The 25171-nt window shown below is 42.2% G+C and overlaps 1 protein-coding gene across 5 annotated transcripts in view; it reads right to left on the bottom strand.

The window, feature by feature from the left end:
• The window catches only part of LOC133059571 (putative adhesion G protein-coupled receptor F2P), a 36487-nt gene extending 14137 nt beyond the window's left edge, over window positions 1-22350 (bottom strand). For 2 of the 5 annotated variants that reach the window (XM_061146887.1, XM_061146892.1), the window contains exons 1-6: window positions 22143-22350; window positions 12582-12688; window positions 9252-9294; window positions 7653-7804; window positions 5932-6162; window positions 2784-4145 (exon numbers count right to left, since the gene is read on the bottom strand). In XM_061146887.1, the coding sequence (XP_061002870.1) occupies window positions 2784-4145; window positions 5932-6162; window positions 7653-7804; window positions 9252-9294; window positions 12582-12662 (1869 nt within the window). In that variant the 5' untranslated portion in view covers window positions 12663-12688; window positions 22143-22350. Of the gene's footprint in view, window positions 1-2783; window positions 4146-5931; window positions 6163-7652; window positions 7805-9251; window positions 9295-12581; window positions 12689-16060; window positions 16190-17758; window positions 17847-22142 lie in introns of those variants that run through there. The other 3 variants (XM_061146889.1, XM_061146888.1, XM_061146890.1) reach the window with 3 other exon arrangements.
• Window positions 22351-25171: the final 2821 nt, after the last annotated feature.

Genomic DNA, 25171 nt, shown 5'->3' with positions numbered 1-25171 from the left:
AAAAAGATTAAAAAAAATGAAAATAATATCAATCAATCAATCCAGCAACATGGCATCAATGAACATGGAGTCAGGAAGAGATGGACACATCATACACAGTGTTCCCACCACCCAGATATAACGGTTGCCAATAACCTCAAAAGCACAGTGAAATGTAGATGCAATTACAAAGTGATGCATTTTGAGGATGTATGACCTTTGTTTTCAATCTAACTTATTTAATTTGTAGGGATGTCTATGTTTACAATCAGCTCCCAAAATTCCTGAAAGGTAGCAGTCAGCTCTCTTGAGCCAGTACAAACCAGTTCCAGCCCAGCACTGCCTCATGCCTGCCCCAGTGTCTGACCTTCACCCAGACTCTGCTCTCAGCTCCTCACTGTCCCAAGGGTCCTGGCGTTTAGATGGATGGCCCCACCCTCCTCCTTGTCAGGAGTCAAGGCAGAAACAGCTGAAATTACAGGTTGACCCAGTAATAATAGATAAAGGAGTTCATGGTATCAAAATAAATGCTCACAGCCTGGTTTAAAACAAAAATCACAGTAAAGTGGCCCCAAGGGAGACAAGGGGAAAAAAGGCTTAAAAGTGAAACATGAATTCATTAAGCACTCATGATGAATGGCCATGGGGTACCCAGAAGAGAAGCTTTAGGAACATTACATTTTTTTAAATATTTTTTATTTTGGGGGTCTTGCTGCACAGCATGTGGGATCTTAGTTTCCCAACTCATGCCCCCAGCAGTGGAAGCATGGAGTCTGAACCACTGGAGTGCCAGGGAAGTCCCTCGGAACACTACATTTTGAACCCAGTTCTACCAGTGACTAGCTGCATAAATGTGGATAAGGCAATTGATAATTACCAAGAGCTATACAAAAAATGTATGGTGCAATTAATATCTTCCATAGAAATGAAAAAACAAATTCGAAAGGTGAAACACCTCTATTTTTGTGTGTGTGTTTTTAAAACTGAAGGATAGCTACTTTACAGTTTTGTGTTGGTTTCAGCAGTACAACAACGTGAATCAGCCATAAATGTACGTATATCCCGTCCTTCTCGAGTCTCCCTCCCACATCCCCATCTCACCCCTCAAGGCTGTCCCCAAGACATCAAAACACTGGCTGCAGAATGAAATCATGTACACTGAAATTCTGAAAAAGTAAAATGAGAAAACATTTGACTTAAAATTTCTAGTATAAATAAAACATTTATTTGAAAAGAACCTTATTTGAGATAATAAAATAATAAAAATAAGGTTATTTAAATACACAATTAGGAACAAAAGGAATATTTTTATGTTTTATATTTTTATGTTTTATAAATATTTTATAAAATATTTTATAAATAAAATAAAAATATTTTTTAAAAATATAAAAAACAAAATTTTTATGTTTTAAAGGAAGCCTTTAAAACAATAAAAGCTCACTTTTCAATTAGTTACTATACATTTAACATTCAGTAGAAGAAACTATGGTATACTATAACTGTAAAATGAAAAAACCATTTCAGTCAGGTAGGGAATTATTAAAGATACATACATAGTCACCTGGTAAAATGCTCGGATGTATTTTTAAGTGAAAACATACATTGTTTTTTAGCCCCTATGCTATGTGAAAGCATATTTGTATGTAAGCATAGAAAACTTGGCAAAGATACATATAAAACTGAATATCGCTTAATTCACAGAGGTGAAAGATGAGAAGAGAGATTGTCTTTAATATCACTCTGGATGGCTTGCCTCATTAAAATAAGATGGTTTCCAAAGGCCTGTAAAAATTCTAAATGGTGATGGGGTGGGAGGAAGGTTTAAGAGGGAAGGGACATATATGTACTCATGGCTAATTCACATTGTTGCACAGCAGAAATCAACACAACAGTGTAAAGCAATTATCCTCCAAGAAAACACTTTTATAAAAAAGTAAAAATAAATTTAAATTTTTTTAAGTTTAAATAGAAAGAAATATAATATGTGGGCACATTTTAATACCTCCACTTACATACCTAGATTTTGGGGGAAGTAGTTTTATTTAGTTTCTAAACAGCAACAGCTCAGCTTTTAATATTTTATTTATCTATTTCACTGTTACAAGTCTTAGTTGCAGTATGCAGGATCTTTCAGTTGGGACTTGAGGAATCTCAGGTTACAGCAAGTGGGATCTAGCTCCCTGACCAGAGAACAAACCTGGCCCTCTGCTCTGGGAGTGCAGAGCCTTAGCCACTGGACCACCAGGGAAGTCCCCCATTCACTGTTTTCTTTCCTTTTTAAACAGTCCTATAAAATGGGAATTCTTCTACCCATTTCATAAGGGAAGAAAACATGGCTTGGCAAAGTTAAGCAAATATCCCAAGAGAGTGTTACACATTCATAAGTCAGAGAGTCTAGGTTTTAATCCAGGTCTTTCTGGAACAAAAGCTTACTTCCTGCCTCAATTTCCCTTCCAGGAGCACGCTCAGTCAAATCAATCATGTCCTACTCTTTGCCACCCCGAGGATTGTAACCTGCCCGGTTCCTTTGTCCGTGGGATTCTCCAGGCAAGCATATTGCAGTGGTTGCCACTTCCTCCTCCAGAGGATCTTCCTGACCCAGGGATCAATCTTGAATCTCCTGTGGCTCCTGCATTGGCAGGCAGATTCTTTACCACTAGCGCCACCTGGGAAGTCCTCCTGACTCAATAGGCTATTTCAAATTCTTTGTCTTTTATAAAGAATTATGATGCTAGGAGCTCCTGATCACATTACTTTCTCCTAAAATCTCTCACTGTGGACTCAGTCAGAACCTCTGGACTTACCTGGAAGGCATTGAGCAGGGAGAAGATGATGTGGAAAGCCAGCAAGCTGTCATTGAGGACCGTGGCTATGCCGAATCCCCAGGTCAGTCCCAGCAGTGGCGTGAGGATGGCAATGTTCCTACTGATCCTCACAATGGCCCTCACCTCCTGGAACATGGAACTGCCGATGGCCGCTCGCCGGGTCTTGACAATCACCACTGTGACTGTGAGCAGGTTGACAACCACAATGGCCAGAGCCGGAACCACAAAAGCCAGAAGGGCCTTGGTCATGTCCCAGTTGAGCCAACAGGCCTCAGGCCGGAGATAACCTTTGCCAGGCTCAGTGGCAGCGACCGTGATAGCGGCGATGAGCAAAGGGCACCCGTAGCCCACCGCAAAGAGAGCTGCCACCAGGACGGACTTGGGCAACATATGGAAGACAATCAGGATTCCGTAGAGGATGAGGAGTGCCTTGGCGAGCATCCAGAAAAACACAGAAAGGTAAAAGAAGTGAACAAAAAAGGTTGCTGCCACGCATGCGCTGTGGCGCCTCATTGGACCACTGAGAAAGGAAGCCACAATGAACCACACATCAGCCATCAGTAAGGTGGTCGCAATGTTAGCAATGCACACGTGGCGTAAGAATGAGATCTCTGTCTTCGTCACCTGGCCCCAGACCAGGGCCTCGATGGACAAGCAGAGGACCAAGCTGCAAATAGAAACACCCAGGCCTATGTAGGTGATGTAAATCAGGATCAGGCTCTGCACGACGTGGGGTGCCATCAGAATCGAGAAAGAGGTAAATATCTTGCTTGGGCTACATTTGCAAACCACCTGCTGGGAGTTCTCCTGAATCATTTGGCAGACCTTGTGGTCCCATCTGCTCTCCAAAGAGTGCCAGCCTGCACACTGTGTCCTCCTGTCCTCCGACTTGCTGATCTTTTCAAAAATCAGAGAGATTCTTTCAACTTCCTTGGGCAGAATGACAGACAGGACAAGCCCATTCACGGTGATGCTTTCCAAAACACTGGTTTCTAAGATGGCCCCGAGAGTTGGGAATGCGATGCTGACAGCCTGGGAAGGAGAAGGCACCTCCTGAAGTTCCTCTCTACTGATCAACACTTTCCCCGTGACCACGTCGCTGGTGTCGTTAACTCTCATTGAAAAGGTGAAATTCTTTCCGGCATTGTCTCTAGAGAGGATGGTTCCCACCGTATGGATGAAGCTCTCTGCTATGTCAATGGGATGCTTATTGAAAAATAGCTTTCTTGCGAAAGAATTGATTGAATGTAGCAGAATGCAGCTGCTGTTTCTGTCGGGGATGAAAGTCCAGTTTGAGATGCTTTTGCTATTAAGAATGTGGTTGGCCATGATGCTGTAACTCTGTCAATGAAGAACCAGGATTAGTACTGAGCCACTCTCTGAATCTGCCAGGACAATCAAGATTTACTTTTTAAAATGCATGGTCCTGGGACTTCCCTGGTGGCTCAGTGGTAAAGAATCTGCCTGCCAGTGGGGAAGACACGGACTGGATCCCTGAACCGAGAAGATCACACATGCCATGGAACATCTAAGCCCATGCGCTACAACTGTTGAGCCTGTGCTCTAGAGCCCAGGAACCACAACTACTGAAGTCCACAGACTCCAGAGCCTGGGCTTCGCAACAGGAGAAGTCACCGCAATAAGAAGCTCTCGCACCATAACTTAGAAAGTAGCCCCTGCTCGCTGCAAGAGAGCAAAGCCTGAGCAGCAACAAAGACCCAGCAGAGCCAAGACTACATAAGTAGATAAATAAATAATTAAAAGTATACATAAAAATGTGGTCCTCCAGCTGGCAGCAAAGGCATCCCCTGGAACTGCCTAGAGATCCAGAATCTCAGGCCCCACCCCAGACCTAGTGAATCAGAATCAGCATCCTTTTTTACAACTGAAGTATTGTTGATTTACAGTGTTGTATTAATTACTGTTGTCCAGCAACAGACTCAGTTACACACACATATATATAAAGACACATTCTTTTGCATTTCTTTTCCATTCTGGTTTATTACAGGATATTGAATATGGTTCCCTGTGCTATACAGTAGGACCTTGTTGTTTATCCATTCTCTGTATACTAGTTTGCATCTGCTAATTCCAACCTCCCGATCCAGCCCTCTGTCACCACCCTCCCCCTTGGCAAACCACCAATCTATTCCCTCTGTCTATGTAGAGCCAGCATCTTAAGGAGACTCCCAGGTGAGGTTAGTGCTGCAAGGGAATTGCCTTCCTCCCCATTTTGTGCAATGCCTTCCTTCCCCATGCCCGTTGCCATCATCAATTCCTTTCCATACCTTAGTGAAACTAGCATTTGTTTACCCTGGTCAGAGCACCCATTACGTAATTAGCATCTAATGAATCCCAGTTGTGAGCAGCACCCTGTATAGGAACATTTGTTGTTGCTTAGTTGCTAAGGCATGTCCGACTCTCTTGTGACCCCACGGACAGTAGCCTTCCAAACTCCTCTGTCCAGGGGATTTCCCAGGCAAGAATGCTGGAGTGGGTTGCCATTTCCTTCTCCAGGGAATCTTCCTGACCCAGGGATCAAACCAGTGGCTCCAGCATTGATGGGGGGGTTCTTTACCAATGAACCATCAGGGAGCCCATGTATAGGAACATGCCAATCTGGATCCTAGAGGCTAAACTTAGTTTTCAATGTCCTCTGCTTTGAAGATCAAAGTGAAAAAAAAAAAAAAAATGGATCCAGTTCCATTTTATATTCCTGAGGCAGATATGTATGACTGTTTTCTTTGCACTCAGTTATTCTCCTTTTTTGCAACCTGTTCTGACTCCAAATGAAAGTAAGAAAAGACTCTTTCTCTCTGCTACTGTGGTTCTTAGTTTTCCGTAGCCAAATAGACACTGGAAAGATGTACGCTGGGGTTTGATCCACACCCCATAAGTGGTCTCTCTAATGTTTGTTGTTTGAATGTTTCCACCTTTTCGTTCTTCTATTCATTAGCTCTTCATTCACTCTTCAATGATGATTTATTGAACACTGGCTGTACTAAGCCCTGGAGATACTGAGATAAAAAACACGGTTCTCAGACCCCCAAAAGCTCATAGAGTATCCAGCTCGCTTGCATTCCTTTTCATCAAGATGATACTCTACCACATCCTCACCACCACTCACCTGCATCTTTGCCTCACCAACATCCGTCATTGGCACAGTGGAGATGTTGTGTAAGAGCTGCACAATTACAGCGATGTTTCCTGGAATCCGGGGAGACTTCTGAATGTTCCTGATCACGCAGGACAGATCCTGTGGACACTTTTCCATTAACAAATCTGTAATGGTCTCAGGCTTCTTGGTATATTCACTGAATTTTGATCCTCCAAATATTTGAACATGAGTTGAATCTTCCTAAGAAATGGCAAAAAACAACAAAAAGTTTCTTAATGTTCATTTTGTTTTAAACAGAAAAGGAGTTTTACTGAAATTTACAACAGTCTGATTACATGATTGTATATTGCATAATGTTTTTGTTATTTTACATTCTCAAGCTCATACTCGCTGTGAATAACCTGCCCAATACCATGGTGTTTCAACAGAAAAGGAAAGCCCTGCCTTGTCAGCCACCTGCTTCCTGCCCAAAATAGCAATTGTGGTTTTTAGTACACCCCTTCTGACTTCTTCTATGTATGTATGCTGCACGTTCATTCTGTAGATAGGTTACTAGTGCCCTCTAAGCTTATTTCTACTATTCTTGAGGGGCAAAGCATGAGATATGAGCATATTTTTAAAATAGAAATTCTGAACTGAATTTGGATGAATCCGTTGGAACATCCATACAGAAGGACTGAAAGTGTTGATAGATCTCCCGTGGATTCAGGCTTGAGTCTCACCCTTGAGAGCAAGCAGGTCAAACTATGGCCCCAGGATAACCACCTGATTTGGGGCAGGAGGCGGGGCAGAGCATGCGGCATGGCTCGTGGGACCTTAGTTACATAACAAGGAATCGAACCCAGGCTCTCAGCAGTAACAGTGCAGAGTTTTAACCCCTGGATCACCAGGTTACGGCGATAGTCACCAGGTTATTATCACCAAAAATGGCCTGATTTTTGGTAAATATAGTTTTATTGGAACTGATAGATTTATTGGACAGGTACAAACACACTTACCAACCACACAGCCTCATGTCCACTTTCCCCTTATTGAGTGCTACAGGCATTGCTAATTTCTTATTTTTAATTGAAGTATAATTGCTTTGTAATGTTGTGTTAGTTTCTTCTGCACAACAAAATGAATCAGCTATATGTATACCTATATCCCTACCCTCTTGAGTCTCCTTCCCACCCACCCCCTTCCCACCCCTCTAGGTCATCACAGAGCAGTAAGCTGAGCTCACTGTGCTACATAACAGCTTCCCACTGGCTGTCTATTTTATTCATGGTAGTGTATATATGTCAATACTACTCTCCAGTTCGTTCCGCCCTCCCCTCCCCTGCCACAGCCACATGTCCATTCTCTATGTCTGTGTTTCTTATTCCCGCCCTACTAATAGGTTCATCTGTACCATTTTTCTAGATTCCCTATGTATGCATTAATATACAACATTTGTTTTTCTCTCTTGGGCTTACTTCACTCTGTATGACAGATTCTAGGTCCAACCACATGACTACAAATGATCCAATTTCATTCATTTTTATGGCTGAATACATATATATATTTTTTATGGCTGAATATATATATATACACAATACACACAATATACACAATATTGTATCTATATACCACAGCTTCTTTATCCATCTCGCTGTTGATGGACATTTAGGTTGCTTCCACGCCCTGACTACTGTCAACAGTGCTGCTAGTGTGGGGCTCTGCTTTGCAGGTGGGAGAAAGGATGTTACCTCGAAGATGTTGAAGGCGGTGAGAGTCCGGCAGGTGTCAGTAACTTTGTGCCATTTCTTTTGCCTGCATAAAAACCCCACATCCCCCGGAGTGTCTGGAGGGCAAGGTTGGCTGCAGTAGGAATTGTCCACACAAGCGCCATGGCATTCACCTGAGAATAGAAAAGGTGTCAGCGTCGGATGGAGAGGTCTGGGCTCTGGACCACATGGGCCAGTTACCACGGCGTCTGCACAGTGAAGGCACATCAGTTCTATGGACATCAGGTGTCTTTTCTTTGTAAAGTGCAGGACGATTGAAATAGATCAGGGATCATCATCTCTTTCAGTGACAACCTCCTATTATTTCTAACAAACTGGTATCCTGAACTCTAAGGTTTAAAATAGATAAAAATGGTACCATCCCAGCACAAGTGAGTAAGAGCCCACAGTTCAGTCCACTAGCTCCCTCTCTCTCCTCACAGGAACCCCCTAAACATGCCTCACACCTGCAGCTAGCTCCCCAAGAATACAGTTTGGAAGCCAGCATGCCTGATATTCTGTAAGAAATTTCTCAACTCCAATTCCTTAAAAAGCTAGGAAGAAAACCACATATGACCCAACAATCTCACTCCTAGGCATACATCCTGAGGAAACCAAAACTGAAAAAGACACATGTTCCCCAATGTTCATTGCAGGACTATTTACAATAGCTAAGAATATGGAAGCAACCTAGATATCCATCGACAGATGAGTGGATTAAGAAGCTGTGGTATATATATACCATGGAATATTACTCAGCCATAAAAAGGAATGCATTTGAGTCAGTTCTAACGAGATGGGAGAACCTAGAACCTATTATACAGAGCAAAGTAAGTCAGAAAGAGAAATGTAAATATCATATACTGACACATATATATGGAATCTAAAAAGATGGTGCTGATGAATATATTTTCAGGGCAGCAATGGAGAAACAGACATAGAGAACCAACCTATGGACGTGGGGGGAGGGGAGGAGGGAGGGGATGAGATGCAAGGGGAGCATAAAATGGAAATTTACAATACCATATGTGAAATAGATAGCCAGTGGGAATTTGCTGGATGACTCAGGGAACTCAAATCGGGGCTTTGTGACAATCTAGAGGGGTGGGATGGGGAGGGAGATGGGAGGGAGGTTCGGGAGGGAGGGGACATGAGTGTACCTATGGCTGATTCTTGTTGATGTATGACAGAAAACCACAAAATTCTGTAAAGCAATTATCCTTCAATTAAAAAAGTAAATTTAAAAAAGTATTTTATAAAAAAATAAATTTCTCAGTTCCAGAACTTTACAAGGAGTTACATCATCGACGGGGTCTCATAGACCCCCCCATAGCTTCTGCTCTATTTTGAGTTGGTTCAATCCAAAGGATTTACAGCAAAGAACTCTCAGACCAGGATGGAGCAAGAAGGGAGCAGGGGCCAAAGGTACAATTTAAGATGAGAAGACTAAAAGAAAAGTCCAGATACATGCCGTCGAGGTGTGCCATCTACCATGCCATGAGACGGAGGGCTGAGAAGAGCTCTGAGTTACAACAGATGGATAGGAACACACCCAACTCTTAGTAACTACTGCCAACATACCGTGTGCCCTGGTAGATACCTGCTCCTTGCTCTTGCTGGCAGCCTAGGAAGGGAAAATTAAAATTCAGGTCAAACACAATCACTAAAATGTGCACCCAGTGATTCACTTTCATCACATCTGAATCAGCTCTGATGCCAGCATGCCACTAAATCTAAGACCATGAATTTGTCACCATGGTCCCATTTCCCCTCAGCCTGAACAGATTTCTTTCCATGGCTATTCAGCAGGAGAACTCCTTCCACTCCAGGAAGAATGATCTGCTTTCTATCCAGGAAATACACCCTGGGTAGATGTGGACTTATTGGAAATTAATGAAGGTTAAGCTGCAGAACCCCTAGCTTGCATGGGCCCCTTCCATGCACTGAAAGAGCATCTAGCAATGTGTTCACATGATCATTGTTGTTGTTTAGCTGCTAATTCGTGTCCAACTCTTTGTGACTCCATGGACTGTAGCCCCCCAGGCTCCTCTGTCCATGGGATTTCCCAGGCAAGCATATTGGAGTGGGTTGCCATTTCGTTCTCTAGGGGATCTTCCTAACCCAGGGATCAATCCTGCATCTCCTGCATTGACAGGCAGATTATTTACCACTGGGGCACCAGGGAAGCTCCATTATTATCATATGTTTTATTAAATTTTCAGAAGCAAAATAGTTTAGCCATCATCTGTTCAGTCCTTTTTTTTTTTCTTTTTCCAGTTTCCCCTCCTTTATATTCTCCCTTATTTTGGATAGCACTCAAAGGATGTAGCTGTTTTTGGTAGAAGTTGAGTTAGGTATGTGTTTAGTTTGGATTCAATAGGATATATTTATGTAGCTTGCAGTCATATCTGCGTTACAAGGAGGACATCAACATATAAGTGGCAGTCGTTCTCAGAGTATTTACAATTAGTCATAGAACAAGAAAATCCTAAGTGCTCGAGATACATTGCAACTAACATATTAAAAAAAATTTGGTTTCCACAAATTTGACAACAGTCTTTCTTAGATGTTTACATGACATTATTAACAATGAATTGAGAAGCTGAAAGCTACTTTTTTTTAAATTAGCAATAAGAATGAAAAAAATTTGATCATCAATTTTAGAGGTAAAACTGAATCATCTTTCTATTTTTGTTATAGAAGAAAACTACAAAATTATTGACATGCAAGTATGCAGCCAAAAAATGTAGGGAGGAAATGTTGGCAGTTTATTTATAAAAATACTGTTATTAATTTATTACTGGAGGGACTGCCCTGAGGGTCCAGTGGTGAAGACTCCATGCTTCCAATATAGGGGACACAGGTTTGACCTCTGGTCAGGGAACCAAGATCTCACATGCCACTTGGTGTCAAGCAACCAAATAAATAAATAAATAGATGCATGGAAGTGCAAGCACTTCAAGATGCCCTCAGCCCATCTTGAGTGGATCATGGTCTCCAATGAACCATAATAAAGCACTTCAAAATGAACAATTCTGGATAGTACTTGGCCCATTAAACAGACTCCAGTGAGGTCACATCCTGCTAGTCAGGTAGGAGGGCAAAAGGTGATGGTGTGCTCTTTCCAAGGAATTCTGGAAACTGTCTTCTCAAGTGAAGGAACTGATTCACTTCCAGTTAATTTGCCAAAGTCCCTGTATACACAACTCCATGTGACCTCTTCATTTCTAGGGTGGTATCTGATGGGGCCACTTAAGCTTCAGCTAGCAACAATGCACGGACAGAGCAGCTTGGTAGGCTCCAGTCCATGGGGTCACAAAGAGTCAGACACAATTGAGCCACAACACACACACACACACGTAGCAACAATCCTCGGACTAATACTGTGAACAAGACACTTGCAAACCCATCACCCGCTAAACCTGCAGAATTGCCTGAGAGAGGTTGGAAGGCAGATAGCACCCCAAAGAAAGCTCAGCCCCCAGCAACTTGTAAATTGAAAAGAAAATGATGGAACATTTCTGGTAAGGTGAGTCCCTGATAATCAAGAAAACAAAGCCAGCCTCCCATGCTCAGCCTCCTATTTCTGTCTTGTGGAAGAGTGTGGATGAGGAAATGAAGAGGAAATAGTGTGGGGTTGGGGTGCCTCCCAGAAAAGGCCTTTCTGAGGGGGTCTCTAATCTTTCCTAGAAACTGGGCTGTGACTCAGTATTAGGGGGAGGGGAGTCATGGAGAAAATTCCCATCCAGGGGCACATTACTCACAGGGTGAATATTATTTGGAAACTTCTAGAAAGAATCCTTTATTAAGGTTTTTATTTTATACTGGGTTATAACTGATTAGCAATGTTGCGATCATTTCTGGTGAACAGCAAAGTGGCTCAGTCATACATACACACATGTTCATTCTCCCCCAAACTCCCTCCCATCCAGGCTGCCACATGACCAAGGTGCTCATCGCTCCTTCCTGCCCATTGGTGGTGTTCACCATCAGGCTTCTCAAAGGAGATGCCATTTTGGGTGTGACAGTGTTTCATGGTGTCAGGACCATTCCTAAGTCCTTCTCACTCAATGCCATTAACCATCTCCCAGTTAAGGTTGGAGACTTCCCAATAGTTCAGATGGTAAAGAATCTGCTGCCATGCAGGAGACTCAGGTTCAATCCCCGGGTCAGGAAGAGCCCCTGGAGAATGAAATGACAACCCACTCCAGTATTCTTGCCTGGAGAATTCCAGGGACAGAGGAGCCTAGCAAGCTACCATGGGGTCTCAAAGAGTCAGACACGACTTAACTAACACACACACACAGTCAAGGTAACACTCCTGCCAGCCTCCACATTCTCCAGTGCCTTTAAGGAAGAGGCACCACCCTGTTTATCAGCCACTGAAAGCTTCACCATCAAAGGATATGGGAAGAAGAGTGGATTACCCTTACATCATTCGGACCCCTTTGCATCTCAGGAAGTTATGGAAAAAGCAGATGGAAAAATAATTGGCAGCTATTAGCTAAAATGGATTTCAGTGACCTGCAGTTGCAGTTTCTTCTGGTTGGACCGTTCTACCCCGTCTTCGGGCTTCCCTCATGGCTCTGTTAGTAAAGACTCTGCCTGCAATGCGGGAGACCCCAGTTCGATTCCTGGGTCAGGAAGATCCCCTGGAGAAAGGATAGGCTACCCACTCCAGTATTCTTGGGCTTCCCTTGTGGCTCAGCTGGTAAAGAATCCACCCACAATGCAGCAGACCTGGGTTCGATCCCTGGGCTTGCAAAGAGTCAGACACAACTGAGCGATTTTCACTTTCACTTTCACCCCGTCTTCTACCTACCCTTCAGCTCAGATGGGCTGGCTAACTCATGGGTTCTAGTTTCCATTCGGTCTCCCCACCAGCTCATCCTCCCACCTCCCTCTTCTTACCTGGCATAACGTCCTGCAGGACTCTGTGGCCAAAAGAAACATGAAGCCGTACAGCAAGAGCAGAAGCATCTGAGTCATCATCTTCAGCACAGTTGACTTTCTGGCTACTAGAAGAACAAACGAAAAGGCAAAATGTCTCCCATCAGAAGCTTTCAATGTTCCACGCAGAACCAGTCAGCCTGAGACTGGGTTCTGTCCTTAGCGCTGTCTGCTTGGGCTCCTCTGCTCCAGAGGTGGGGTCCCCGTGGTCTCCCTAGACCTTACCAGGAGGCTGCAGGTATGCGCACCAGCTGGCCCTGGGAGGTGCAGGCAATCGCTGTGATAACCTTCAGGTTCTGCTGTTGTCTTGCATGTAACACCTAGCATGGGAATCCCTCCAAAGGCATCTGCCTACTGGGGTGTGACATATCCAGCCCATATTTGGGGAGCAGGAAGGATGGTGCTCTCTCTGGGTTAGGCAGGGCTGAGAAACCTGTGGGTGGCTAGGTTGGAAGGTAAGCTGGCGTTCCCACATGCAAACTCAGGTTAGAAATCGCTTTTGAAGGAGAGTAAGCACCAGGCTTGACCTATGCTCCCTCCTTTCCACCTAATTCTAGAGCTATATTTTCATAGGTAGGTAGCAGCTTCTTCAAAACTGATTTTAGACATGCCCTGGTATTTGTTATTTCTGCCAAAACTGATGTCAAAACTAAAATGATTTCTTAGCATCTAGAACCATGTTGGACACATGATAAGGACATAGAAAACTCCATAAGAAAGAGGAAAGGAAGTGGGGAGAGAAGGGAGACCGGAAGAACTGAGGATTTACATCAGAGTCCATGCTCTATAGATAAAAATTTTAATAACTTCAATATTTTTTATCCCTGAGTAATATATTCTTTGAGTGGTGTTGGCTGTTTCTTTGCTTTTATTTTTTTTATTTTTTATTTTTAGATCTTTTTTTTTTCATTTATTTTTATTAGTTGGAGGCTAATTACTTTACAATATTGTAGTGGTTTTTGTCATACATTGACATGAATCAGCCATGGATTTACATGTGTTCCCCATCCCAATCCGCCCTCCCACCTCCCTCTCTACCCGATCCCTCTGGGTCTTCCCAGTGCACCAGGCCCGAGCACTTGTCTCATGCATCCAACCTAGGCTGCTGATCTGTTTCACCCTAGATAATATACATGTTTCGATGCTGTTTCTTTGCTTTTAGATGGAAGGAGAAGATTTGGATGTCATCAACAAAGGCCAGGAGCTTTTGCAATGGTTGATACTGACTATTTCACCATTATTTGGTGAAAAAGAAATAGTCTTTATCCCAACCATGCATAATTCTGTAGAAAACAATGCCATTATTTTAAAGACTAGGCAAATGGCATTTTAAAATCATGTTTGCTGCATGGAAATAATTGCCTAGCTGAAATTCCACAGAAATCTAATGATTATTTAAAATATTTTGCACTGCCTGTTTCAGACCATCATTAACAGTTTTCTGAAAGTCCTATAGTGTTTTATTCTCCTTTAATTAAAAAGAATTTTTTTTAATTGAACTGTAGTTGGTTTACAATATTGTGTTAGTTTGAGATGTACAGCAAAATGAGTCAGTTAAACACACACAAATATATATATATATATTCTTTCAAATTCTTTTCCTATTTAAGTTGTTACATAGTAGTTCCTTGTGCTATCCAGTAGGTCCCTGTTGGTTATCCATTTTAAATTCAGCAGTGTATACATGTCAATCCAAACTCCTTAAGTATCCCTTCCCCCCACCACCCCTGCTTCCTCCTGTATTTGTTCTCTAAGTCTGTGAGTCTATTGTTTTGTAAACAAGTTCATTTGTAGCAGTTTTTTTTTTTAGATTCCACATATTAGTGATATCATACTATATCTGTCTTTCCCTGTCTGAGTCACTAAAAGTGATATATTTTAATCTGGACTTAAGGAAATCCTTTTTCTTCCAGATTTGTTGACATTTAGTCAAAGTCATGAGCTCTTCCTCTAGTTCCGTGCAAGCAGAAAACTTAGAAGTAAAAGTATAGTGGCAAAACAGTAACAGGAATCCAATCTTTGGCTATCCTCTCCCCAACCCAGCCTTCTTCCTTCCCCATTTTCATGCAAAAAGTCAAGGTTTCTGATGATCCAGACCTGCTTTCCCAGGCTTGCTCCACACCTTTCTGAAAGGCAGGGGTAGCTGGAGTGGGATGCTTCCCTCTCAAACAGATGTTTAAAAATGTCGGTTCCAGGGACTTCCCTGGTGGTCCAGTGGCTAAGACTCCACACTCGCGATGCTCGGGTCCCAGTTTTGATCCCTGGTCGGGGAACTAGATCCCACCTGATGCAACTGAAGGTCCTGAGTGCTACAACTAAGGCCTGGCTCAGCCAAATTAATTAATTAATTTAAACAAGTGTTTATTCCATGCAGCTCAAGCCAAAAAAAAAATTGTTAAGGACATTTATTTCAGAAAAGGTTTATCTCTCCAGAATGTACAATATGAGAAAAGTCACTTCATGAGATTCTCACCAAAAAAAATTTCATGAAGCAATCACCTCAGCTCTGAAATTTCACACAGTGAAACATGCCAAATACAAAGTGCTGGAATGCTTTTTATTAAGAAACTGCCCCCCTTTTCTTTATAAAAAAAAAAAAAATCAACAAAACCAAAAACTCAGCAACATGAATGATTACAATATCTAGATCTGTACAGATGACATTTCAAGGTAGAATGTTTTCTCATTCTCTGTTGACTACTTTCTAAATATGAAAAAAGTGTTTATGATGTTCATTTATGTATTTTCTTAACAAACATAAAATGAGCTTTCCGTCTCCAAGCAACGCCCTAACAGAAATTAAACAATGGTGTCCTAAATAGAAATTAAACAATGACAGCAAGAATGACTACTTTCCGTGTCCCCTCAACATCTCGGGAAGTCGCAGTCTAATGGCACTCTTGAAGCACCACCCATTAGGTGGCAACTTGGCTGGGGTTTGCTCCCTGGAGATCTCCGGACACTTGAAGTCAAAGCAAGACAAGTAGACATGACAGGAAGTGTCCCCAAGTTCCAGATTCCACAAAGCAATTCCCAAATTTGTTAGCAATTCAATTCTGAAATATTTCTTCCTATCTATGTCAAATTCCTCCATCCCCAAAGCCATAGGTTGAGTGGTAAAGATAAAACAGGCAGAAAGAAAGCATATGGGCTGCACACTGCATGTGTTTTGCGTATGGCTCCATTGGAAACAAACATTTGTTTAATTTAAACACACTCACACATACAAGTCATAGAGACCAGAGCGGCTCTATAGAGTGATTTGAGGGGGAAAAATTCTACAACTTTAACCCTTAAATCTTGACTAGGAAAAAAGAAAGTATTGGAATAGCAATCATGGCAAACACAAACAAGAGTCAAGAAGACTCCAGACATATTTTGATCAGACACCCAAGAGTATTTCAATCACCAGCCTGGTCAGCTGAGTCTGCGGCTCTTACTTGCATAATTAGGTTTCGAGGTGAATTGCTGAGGCTTCTAGTGAGATCCACAAAACACTATGTAAGTTCCCAGACAGACTGTGGGAATACACTTCAGATGATCTCAGGGGTGGACGATTCCATAGCGTCTATCCTGTAGACATTGTACTCTTTCACCCCTAGTCAATGACCAATCCCTCCTCCTGCCTAAATGCAGACACTGTGAAAGGCAAGAGATTGGTAAAACAAATAGACACTGCCTATTACTATGTGTCTGACACTATATTTACATTCACTCTTTGCGTAGTTCTAAGTAACTGAGTGATTGCCACAATTTTTTTTTTTTTAATTAAAGGTATAAAAGTTGACCCTGGCTAACCTCAAAGTTACTAAGTGGCATAGCTAAGATTTAAACCCAGATCTGCAATTTTTTTCAGTATGTCACGTGTCTTTTCTGATATAAGAAAGAGCTGATCTTTGTAAGGAGTTAATTCCTTCAGAACATTTCACATATTGACTTTTACCTTGACCTCATAAAATTTTATGCAATAAACAAAAAAATTACCATTTTCCCTTTTTTATCAAAAAGGAAATTGTCCAGATAGCAGGAGGCTTTTCTAAGATCATACCCCAAGTTACTGGAACCAGATTCTTTTGACTCTTGATCAAGGGCTTTTTAAACTACATCGATCTGTCCCTGTCCTCCTTCCTGTCCTCATTGGAGTTGTAAAAGAACTGATCACTATCTCTCTCTCAGTAAAAAAAATTATATACATAGAGATAGTTAGGGACACAGATGGAAACAGTGATGTCAGAGATAGATGATAGATAGAGAGATCTAGGTTTAAATAATCTTTTAGAAATATACAACCTAAGTAGAATTGCCTTCAGAACTCCTTCAGTCTTCATCCTGAGTCATGTCCATGCTGTGCCCAGATGCTCAGGGTCTCATTTTGACTCCAGTCTAAAATCTCTCTCCTTGAACAAAGCTCCTTCCTTACTCTGAAGCAAACTTTGCCACATCAATGACCTCCTTTCTTGGGTCTTAGTCATTTGGAAATCTTCTGACTGCCAAGAAGGAACTAATCAGATAGGTTGACTACCAATAATGCAAAAGTGAATATTAATGGTTTGTGATTTGATCATCTCAGGTAAGTGTACATTCTAACAGGAATTTCCCAGAGGCAACCACTCCAAATCTGGCCACCTAACACGAAGAACTGACTCATTGGAAAAGACCCTGATGCTGGGAAAGATTGAAGGCAGGAGGAAAAGGGGACAACAGAGGATGAGATGGTTGGATGGCATCACCAACTCAGTGGACATGAGTTTGAGCAAGTTCCAGGAGTTGGTGATGGATAGGGAAGCCTGGAGTGCTGCAGTCCATGGGGTCGCAAAGAGTCAGACACAACTGAGTGACTGAACTGAACTAAACCTCTCCAACAGTAGGAAGTAAAGGCACCTGACCGTGGTCAATGGGCCAAATTCTTGGGCACAAGGATGACCCTCTATGATCCCAACCATACCCACAGAACTACCTCCTCTGATATGTTTATGTAAGTCCTCTGTTTTCTCCAGATGCCCAGTTTTTTAAACCTTCCATCAACTTCACTGGTTCCCCTGAGCCTTGGCAAGCTTCAATAACCTGCTTTTGAATTGGATGTTTTTCTCTTTATGCATGCAGATTTTAAGCCATGATGAGTAATGAAGTACTCATACCTGAAAGGTAAACAGCAAACAGGCAGGAACATGGGTTGATGGCATCTCCGCAGGCACTTGGTAAAGGTGTACCCCAAGAACCACCTGCCTCATGAGTCACCACAAAATCAAAGAGAGAATTTACTCTGACAGAGGCAGCTGAGATAAATTCAAGAGATCATAAACATATACAAAATTTGGAAAGAAAGGCTAAGTAACTAGGTAAACCCAAACTATTGTGGCATTGAGGCACTTCTGGGATGCCATCACATAGAAGTAACTTGAAGTACAGAAAAAAGCATGACTATGTAAGTTTGCTGATCACACTTGCATAACATATGGTAGGTGGAGCAAGTGGTAAAGAATCTGGCTGCCAAGGCAGGAAACACAAGACACCAGGGTCCCATCCCTGGGTCGGGAGGATCCCCTGGAGTAAGCAGTGGCAACCCACTCCAGTATTCTTGCCTGGAAAATTCCAGGGACAGAGGAGCCCAGCAGGCCACAGTCCCTGGGGCACAAAGTCAGACACGACTGAGAGACTGCACAGATAACTGTCAAATAATAATACAGTGCATAGTAAATTCTGATAAATCTATATAAAGGAATATTACACAAGTATTAAAACATTTATGAAGAGCTTTGATAATATATTTGTATGAGGTAGCAGTGTTTTATATATATATATATATACACATACATAATTTTATAATAGCAATGGGAACATCAGTCAATAGGATGCAACAGTCTCATGGGTTATCTTTGTGAACTTTAGCTCCATCTTATTTGACATTTGGTATTCTCTCATTTATATTATATATATGAAAATAGCTGTTCACAACTCATGCGTATGGAAATCATGAATATTTTCTAGTATAAATAGAGGAAAATGTTTCCAAATAGATCTTCAGAAATTAAAAAATATATACATGGAGGGGCTTCCCTGGTGGCTCAGTGGTAGAGAATCCACCTGCCAATGCAGGAGACACGAGCTCGCTCCCTGATCTGGGAAGATTCCACATGCTGCAGAGCGACTAAGCCTGCGCGCCGCAGCTACTGAGCCTGTGCTCTCGGCCAGGGGAGCTGCAACTGCTGAGTCCGTGAGCCGCAGCTACTGACGTCCTCTCACCGTGGAGCACTCCTCAGCAAGAGAAACCATCACAATGAGAAGCCTGAACACTGCAACAGAGAGTAGCCCTCACAGCAACAAAGACCCAGCACAGCCAAAAATTAAATTTAAAAAAATTAAATTATTTTTAAAAATAGTGAGGAGTTTAAAAAAACAAAACAAAACAAAAAAAAACAAAAAGCGACAACCCAATATGGAAACAAGGCATCACCTAGCTCCTAAACCTGAAACAAGTCCGCCCTGTTCAGTTCTGAGTTTCGGAAAAGAGACACTACTCCTCCTGGGGTCCCTTAGGTGTCATATTCTGTCTTGTACTCTGCCTTTTCTCTACATTCATTTAGGTCTTGCTGGAATGTATCTTCTCAAACTTCTGTAATGAAGATCTTTGAGCGGTGAGTCCTCTTAATCTTTCCTTCCTGAAGATTCCTGGGGTGAGGACTGGTCTACCCAGCTTGGGTCAGCTGCCTTCCCCTAATCCAATCAGCTGTGGCCAGGCCCATCTTTCAGCTCCATGTGCAGTAAACACGGAAGACGTAAGGCAGTTTCTAGAAAAGTGTGGGTGGGGTGAGGGTTTATCTAGGCAAAATGATTAACAATGTAATAATAATAATAATAGGTGTCCAATGTATTCCTCCAACAGAAATGCAAATTGAGTCCTGAACTGCTGCATCTGAGAATATCTGTTGATAAGCCAAAGCCATTATTTCCTATTTTAGCTATCTTTCAAATTATGTCATTTTTTTTCAAAACACTCACTCTCTTCTAGAGAAGCTGAAAGAGACAGCAGCTCACGCCAGTAATTTTCAGCTTTACACATTAGGATTCCCAGAAAAGCTTTCTTTATTTACTTTTAGTTGCCAATGTCTGGATCCTACCCCAGAACCACTGAATCAGAATTTCTGACAGTAAGGCTCAAACACTAATATTTTTCCCCAAACTTTTTATTTTGAATAATTTCATTACTACTGAAAAGTTGAAAGAATAGTACAGTGAAACCCTACATATCCTTCACCTAGATTGCACTAATTATTAACATTTAGTGATGAGTGGGGTTTTTTTTAAGTCCCCAGCTGATGTTCGTGTTATGGGATTGAGAACACCCCTAACTACAAAACAAAAAAGAGCACAAAATGAAGTAGATACACCAAGAAAGACAAAGATTAAAAAAGGTGTCCTGACAACACTCAAGATCCTATATTTCATGCCCTGGGTTCTATGAGCCACCTTAGTATCATCATCATAAAATCACCTTCGGGCCTTAAAGTAGCATGACTTAGGAGTTTGTTTATTGCTATCAAAAGAGTCAGGAATAATATTCTATAAAATAAAATTCTATAACCTCATCCCTAAATTAGCAACAACAACAGAGGGTTTATTGACTTGGAAGATCAAGATTACAATAAGAGGAATATATTTTTTTTTTACCAACCCAAGAATTGAACCAGGATCTCCTGCATGGCAGGCAGATTCTTTACCATCGGAGGCCCCAGGGAAGACCTTTTAAAACCAGAAGCTGTGTATTCCCGAGAGTGGGATGGGATTAAAGATAATTAGACCACAGGCTATGGTTTTGTGGAAGCAACAACCACTAAAGTAGCCAGTTGGTGAATTAAGTCAAGCCTTGCACAAGCCAGGCTCCATCTGAAAGGGGAGGTGTGGGGAGGAGGAGAGGGAGGGGAATGGTGTGTCCCCGAGGTGACAAGTGTTGTATCATATCACTGATGTGGTTTAGAATCACCAAAACCTGATAATACAAGGTAGACTGAATCTCAGCTAGTTCTATTATTCTTTTCAGACATATTTAGAAATATGACTGTCTATGGATACTACATCCCATTATTGGCTGGACCCGGCAAACCACTTCTACTCCCAACCCGTGTGCCTCTACACCCATGTCCAATTTTAGAAAGATCAAGCGGTCACCAGGCTTGGAACTGTCCCCTGATCACCTCATATTTGAATGAAAGCCTTGGTTTTTGTTTACAAAATATCATTTATTTTGCAAAAAGACAATGATGCCATAATTCTATATCATGCAAATACTGTTGGAAAAGGCATTTGGGTCTTTATGATCTTAAGATAGTTCTAAAGACAGAAAATAGTTTTTGCTGTCTTTTAAGTTTTGCAGGTTTTTTTTTTTTTTTTGTCTTTATTGAATTTGTTACAATATTGCTTCTGTTTTATGTTTTGGTTTTTTGGCCTCAGGCATGTGGAATCTTAGTTCCCTGACCAAGGATCCTTCACCCTGCCGTGGAAGGCAAAGTTTTAACCACTGGAACACCAGGGAAGTCCCAGTTTTGCAGTTTTTAAAGCTAAACATTTGCCCAGAAATGTACTTGAAATCATCCCTGTGAGCTACAAATAAACTGATTTTTCCAAACTGTAAAAATATGAATGAATTTTCTAGGAGAAAATTTAAGAAACCCAAATAATGCGAGGCCCAGTCAAGCCTCATTCTTTAATAGGCAAGTTTAATTTAGAGGGGAAAACTCATTTTGTCAAAATTCAAAGGGAAAAAAGTTTTTAAGCAGAACTAAACTTTCAAAATTCACACTCAACAAATACAAAGAATCCTTCAGAAAAAGGAAAGACTCAAATTAAGCACTAATTTCAACAATATTTTAAGGAAGAACATGAAAAGCAATAGACATGGGGATGTCTGGGTGGCTACCACCTCTCCCCGACCCGCCATGCAAAGAACAACACAATTCGAGAGAAATCTACCTAAACTTCATATTCCTCCTGAGAAAGTCTGATCTCAGGAAAACAGCATTCAGGATCAGGAATTCTTAATGCCATAGGTGAGTCTTTAGAAGTGCAGAATTTTTGTGTGTGAGGGTGTAAAAAGATTCCTCTGTATTCAAGGAGACTTTAAGGCTAGTGATGACTTGATACTAAGCCAAAATTATAGACAAAACATTACAAAGTGTGCTGAGGGAAAAATCATGATTTTTAAAAAGTTGATTAGCTTCTGTATCTGTACTTAATCACTGTCAAGTCATCAAAGAAAAATTTCTTTAAAGATTCTAGTTTCCTGGACTCTATTTGCATGGAATCAGAGAAGCAGAGAGTAATAAACAAAAACAAAAATATTTTCCTACCAGATTAGTGCTCTTATTGAATTCTGCCAAGTGCCCCTAGGTTACCAAATTCCTTTTTAAGACTAACTCCCTGTATACGTTATTAATGAAAGCCCACACTACACGGCCTCATTGGCTACTCATCCCTGAAATTCTCCTAAGGAAGGCCTTGGATTGAGAAAGTCATGGGGCTACTCACTGTGGCTAGCCAACGACACTGGCGAATTTGTCACTGGCAAATTCGACCTACTCCCGGCAGCAGGAGATGCAGGTGTCAATGACTTCCCTTTGCCATATCTCACAGCAAACCAGCAAGCTGGGCTCCTGTATCTCTGAGCAGTCAATTTAGCCCCGAATGGTGGTGCGCCTGGCTGAGGCCGTCAGGCTGGGCTCTGCCTGACACAGGCAGCCAGCCCCATATGCCCTGCAGCCTGACAGGCAAGTCCTGCTTGGGAGTAGCCTCTGCCGTGGGAGGAGCAGCGTGCCGGAAAATGGATGAGTCACACACTAGGTGAGCACATGCAGATTCTCACAAAAGGCCAAGGCTTCTCTTTCTGGCAAAGGATCCACAACTCTAGAGATGGCACAAGATTTGTGGTACTTGGTCACAGCTACTAACATCCTCACGCATCTGCCTAAGCCTGAAAATGGGATATGGGAAGCACAAGTGTCTGTGCTTGGAACTCTGTCTTTGGCTGGCTTTCTGGTTATGAAGATTATGGTTGTTTGGTTCCCTAATTGTCTCTGGATGTCCCTAGTTTAGGTACAAGGTGACACTGCCATTCCCAACCTCCTTGTAGTTGGATGGGGTCATGCAAGTTGTTCTGCCATGAAGAGCAGCAATTCAAAATGGTAGCCACTCCATCCTGACTTCCTGAGTAACAAGTATGGGGGCCTGCTCACCTGTGATGGGCGTGAGCAAAAGTGACGATTATTTTTAGTTGCTAAAATTTGTGGGCTATTTGTTACTTCAGCATAACTTACCCTCTACTGATAGATACAAGGACCATGGCTCTTGGAAGATGACATGGACAGTTACACATCATTCTAACTTTGAAACCCTCACAAATCTTTTCCAAATTTTTAGCATTCATGGACTTTCTAGCTCTCTCAAGTCCATGTTTCAAAAACCACACTCACATTTATCAGCTGTGGCATTTTTCAAAACCTGGATTAAAGGGTTCTTGTAACACAGAAAGAGGCCCTCATTCTTAATCCCAGAGATCCCTCATCCTCATTTTGCTTCCTGGATCTTCTTTTGCTCTGGATCTTCTAGGGAAAGAAATCTGAGAATCCCCTTTGGGGCTGAAATCCACTCAAGTTCCACCAGCAGATGGAAAAATCCAATATTCTTATTGTATATGTACCATACACCCAAGCGTCCCCTATATTAGTGGATATATGTAAATTATGTAAATTTCACTGCTGACCTCTCAGAGCTCACCGTCTTGTTGGGAAAAAAAGAAACATAGATGTGAGACTTCCCTGGTCATCCAGTGACTAAGAATCCATTTGCCAATGCAGGGGACAGGGGTTCAATCCCTCGTTGGGGAACTAGATCCCACATACCTTGGAGCCACTAAAGCCTGTGCCACAACTACTGAGCCCAAGTGCCCTAGAGCTGTGCTCCACGACAAGAGAAGCCACTGCAATGAGAAGCCAGCGCATCACAACTAGAGAGTAGCACCTGCTCGCCACAACCAGAGAAAGCAAGTAAGCACAGCAACTAAGACTCAGCACACTTAATCAATCAATAAGAGAAACATAAACATGGAAAATGAGTAAGAACAAAGCAAGGATGGGTTGATGAAGGCTGGTCCAGGGCCGCTCCATGCAGCCTGAAGGCTTGGAAGGGCACCTCCAGTTTCTAGTGATGGCAAAGTTGTGGCAACAGGAGAAACTGAGGCTCATATGCTGGGTTAACTTTTCTTGAGTATCTACTAGAGACACAGAATATAAAAGATACAGGTGTTCTCGGGGATCATCCAAGCCCAACCTCGCACTGCCCACAGGAGAAAACCAGTTCATTTATTTTTACCAGAGACTCTCATCTTTGGAAGAGGCACTTCTTGGCCTAAGTTAAATAAGCAGAGCTCGGCAGCAGGGCTTCAGTCTCATCAGCAGTTGCTCCCTGACTTATACATGGCTCACTGGTTGAAGCTTTTCCTCATGTTGTTCCAAGTCTCCAAAACTCCAAACCCACTGTCTGTTTCTAGAGGAAGTCTCCTCCACAGTTTGAAGTGAAACTGGGTGCCCTCCTTTTGCATACAATTACCTTATCACGACTTTTGTAATGTTGGGATCGGAATCTTCCCGTCTGAAATCATCTTTACCAGGGTGGTGACCTAACCTGTCTTGTTCGTTTTGTTCTTGCTTACAAACTGGGTCACATTCCTTTTCCTTTCCATTGGCCTCTTCTGCCACCTGAAAGGCCTCCACCCATATCCACCCAGAGCTTCACCTGGTGACTCATTCCTGTCCTCAAGTGTCTACTCAGCTTTTGGACCATCCACCACCAATTAACCTGGCCCAGGTCCCCCTCTGCACCACCGAGATATGTGGTACACAAGATTGGCACCACTTCATCATTTAGGTTTCGGCTCAAATGTCATTTCAGAGAGGCATCCTCTGATTTGGTAGCCATTATTTACCTAGCCAAGGTCATTCTGTCTTCTTTCTTGCCAAAAAATCTAGACTTGATGACTCATCATTATTTTGAACCAGTGGTGACAACACAAGTCCTCTTACTGATCACTGAATTAGATGTAGATTGATGGCCATTTGTATTCAGTGAGGTTTAGTGGGAAGTCTGCTGGGGGATAAGGGAACTTCTAGGAAGGATTTCTCCTGATAAAATGAGGGAGCTACCCTAGGGGAAGAATTTTATCTTGCCTCTTTTCATCTATCCTTTTCTCCCTTCCGGCTTTGGCAGCTGTGAGAGGATGTAACACCTGCAGCTATAGCAGTCATCTCGCAACCGCAAGGAAAATGGCAATATATTGAAGATGGGGAAACAGAAAGATTGAAAAAGTCTTGGTCCTTAATGATACCACTAATTTACTGAACCCACCCTGGGATCGATAACTTCTGGACTTTTTTGATAAATAATTAGTGCTCCTAAGATTGATGTGATCATAAGATTTTCTATTATATGTAGTCAGAGTAGTTTGACTGATAACTCTAGTACCCTCTCCAAAGTAGCGCCCCAGTCATTGGCTATGATATTCC

The sequence above is a fragment of the Dama dama genome, chromosome 7, assembly GCF_033118175.1.
Source record: "Dama dama isolate Ldn47 chromosome 7, ASM3311817v1, whole genome shotgun sequence".
NCBI lineage: Eukaryota > Metazoa > Chordata > Mammalia > Artiodactyla > Cervidae > Dama > Dama dama.
This window is presented reverse-complemented; position numbering and strand designations above follow the sequence as displayed.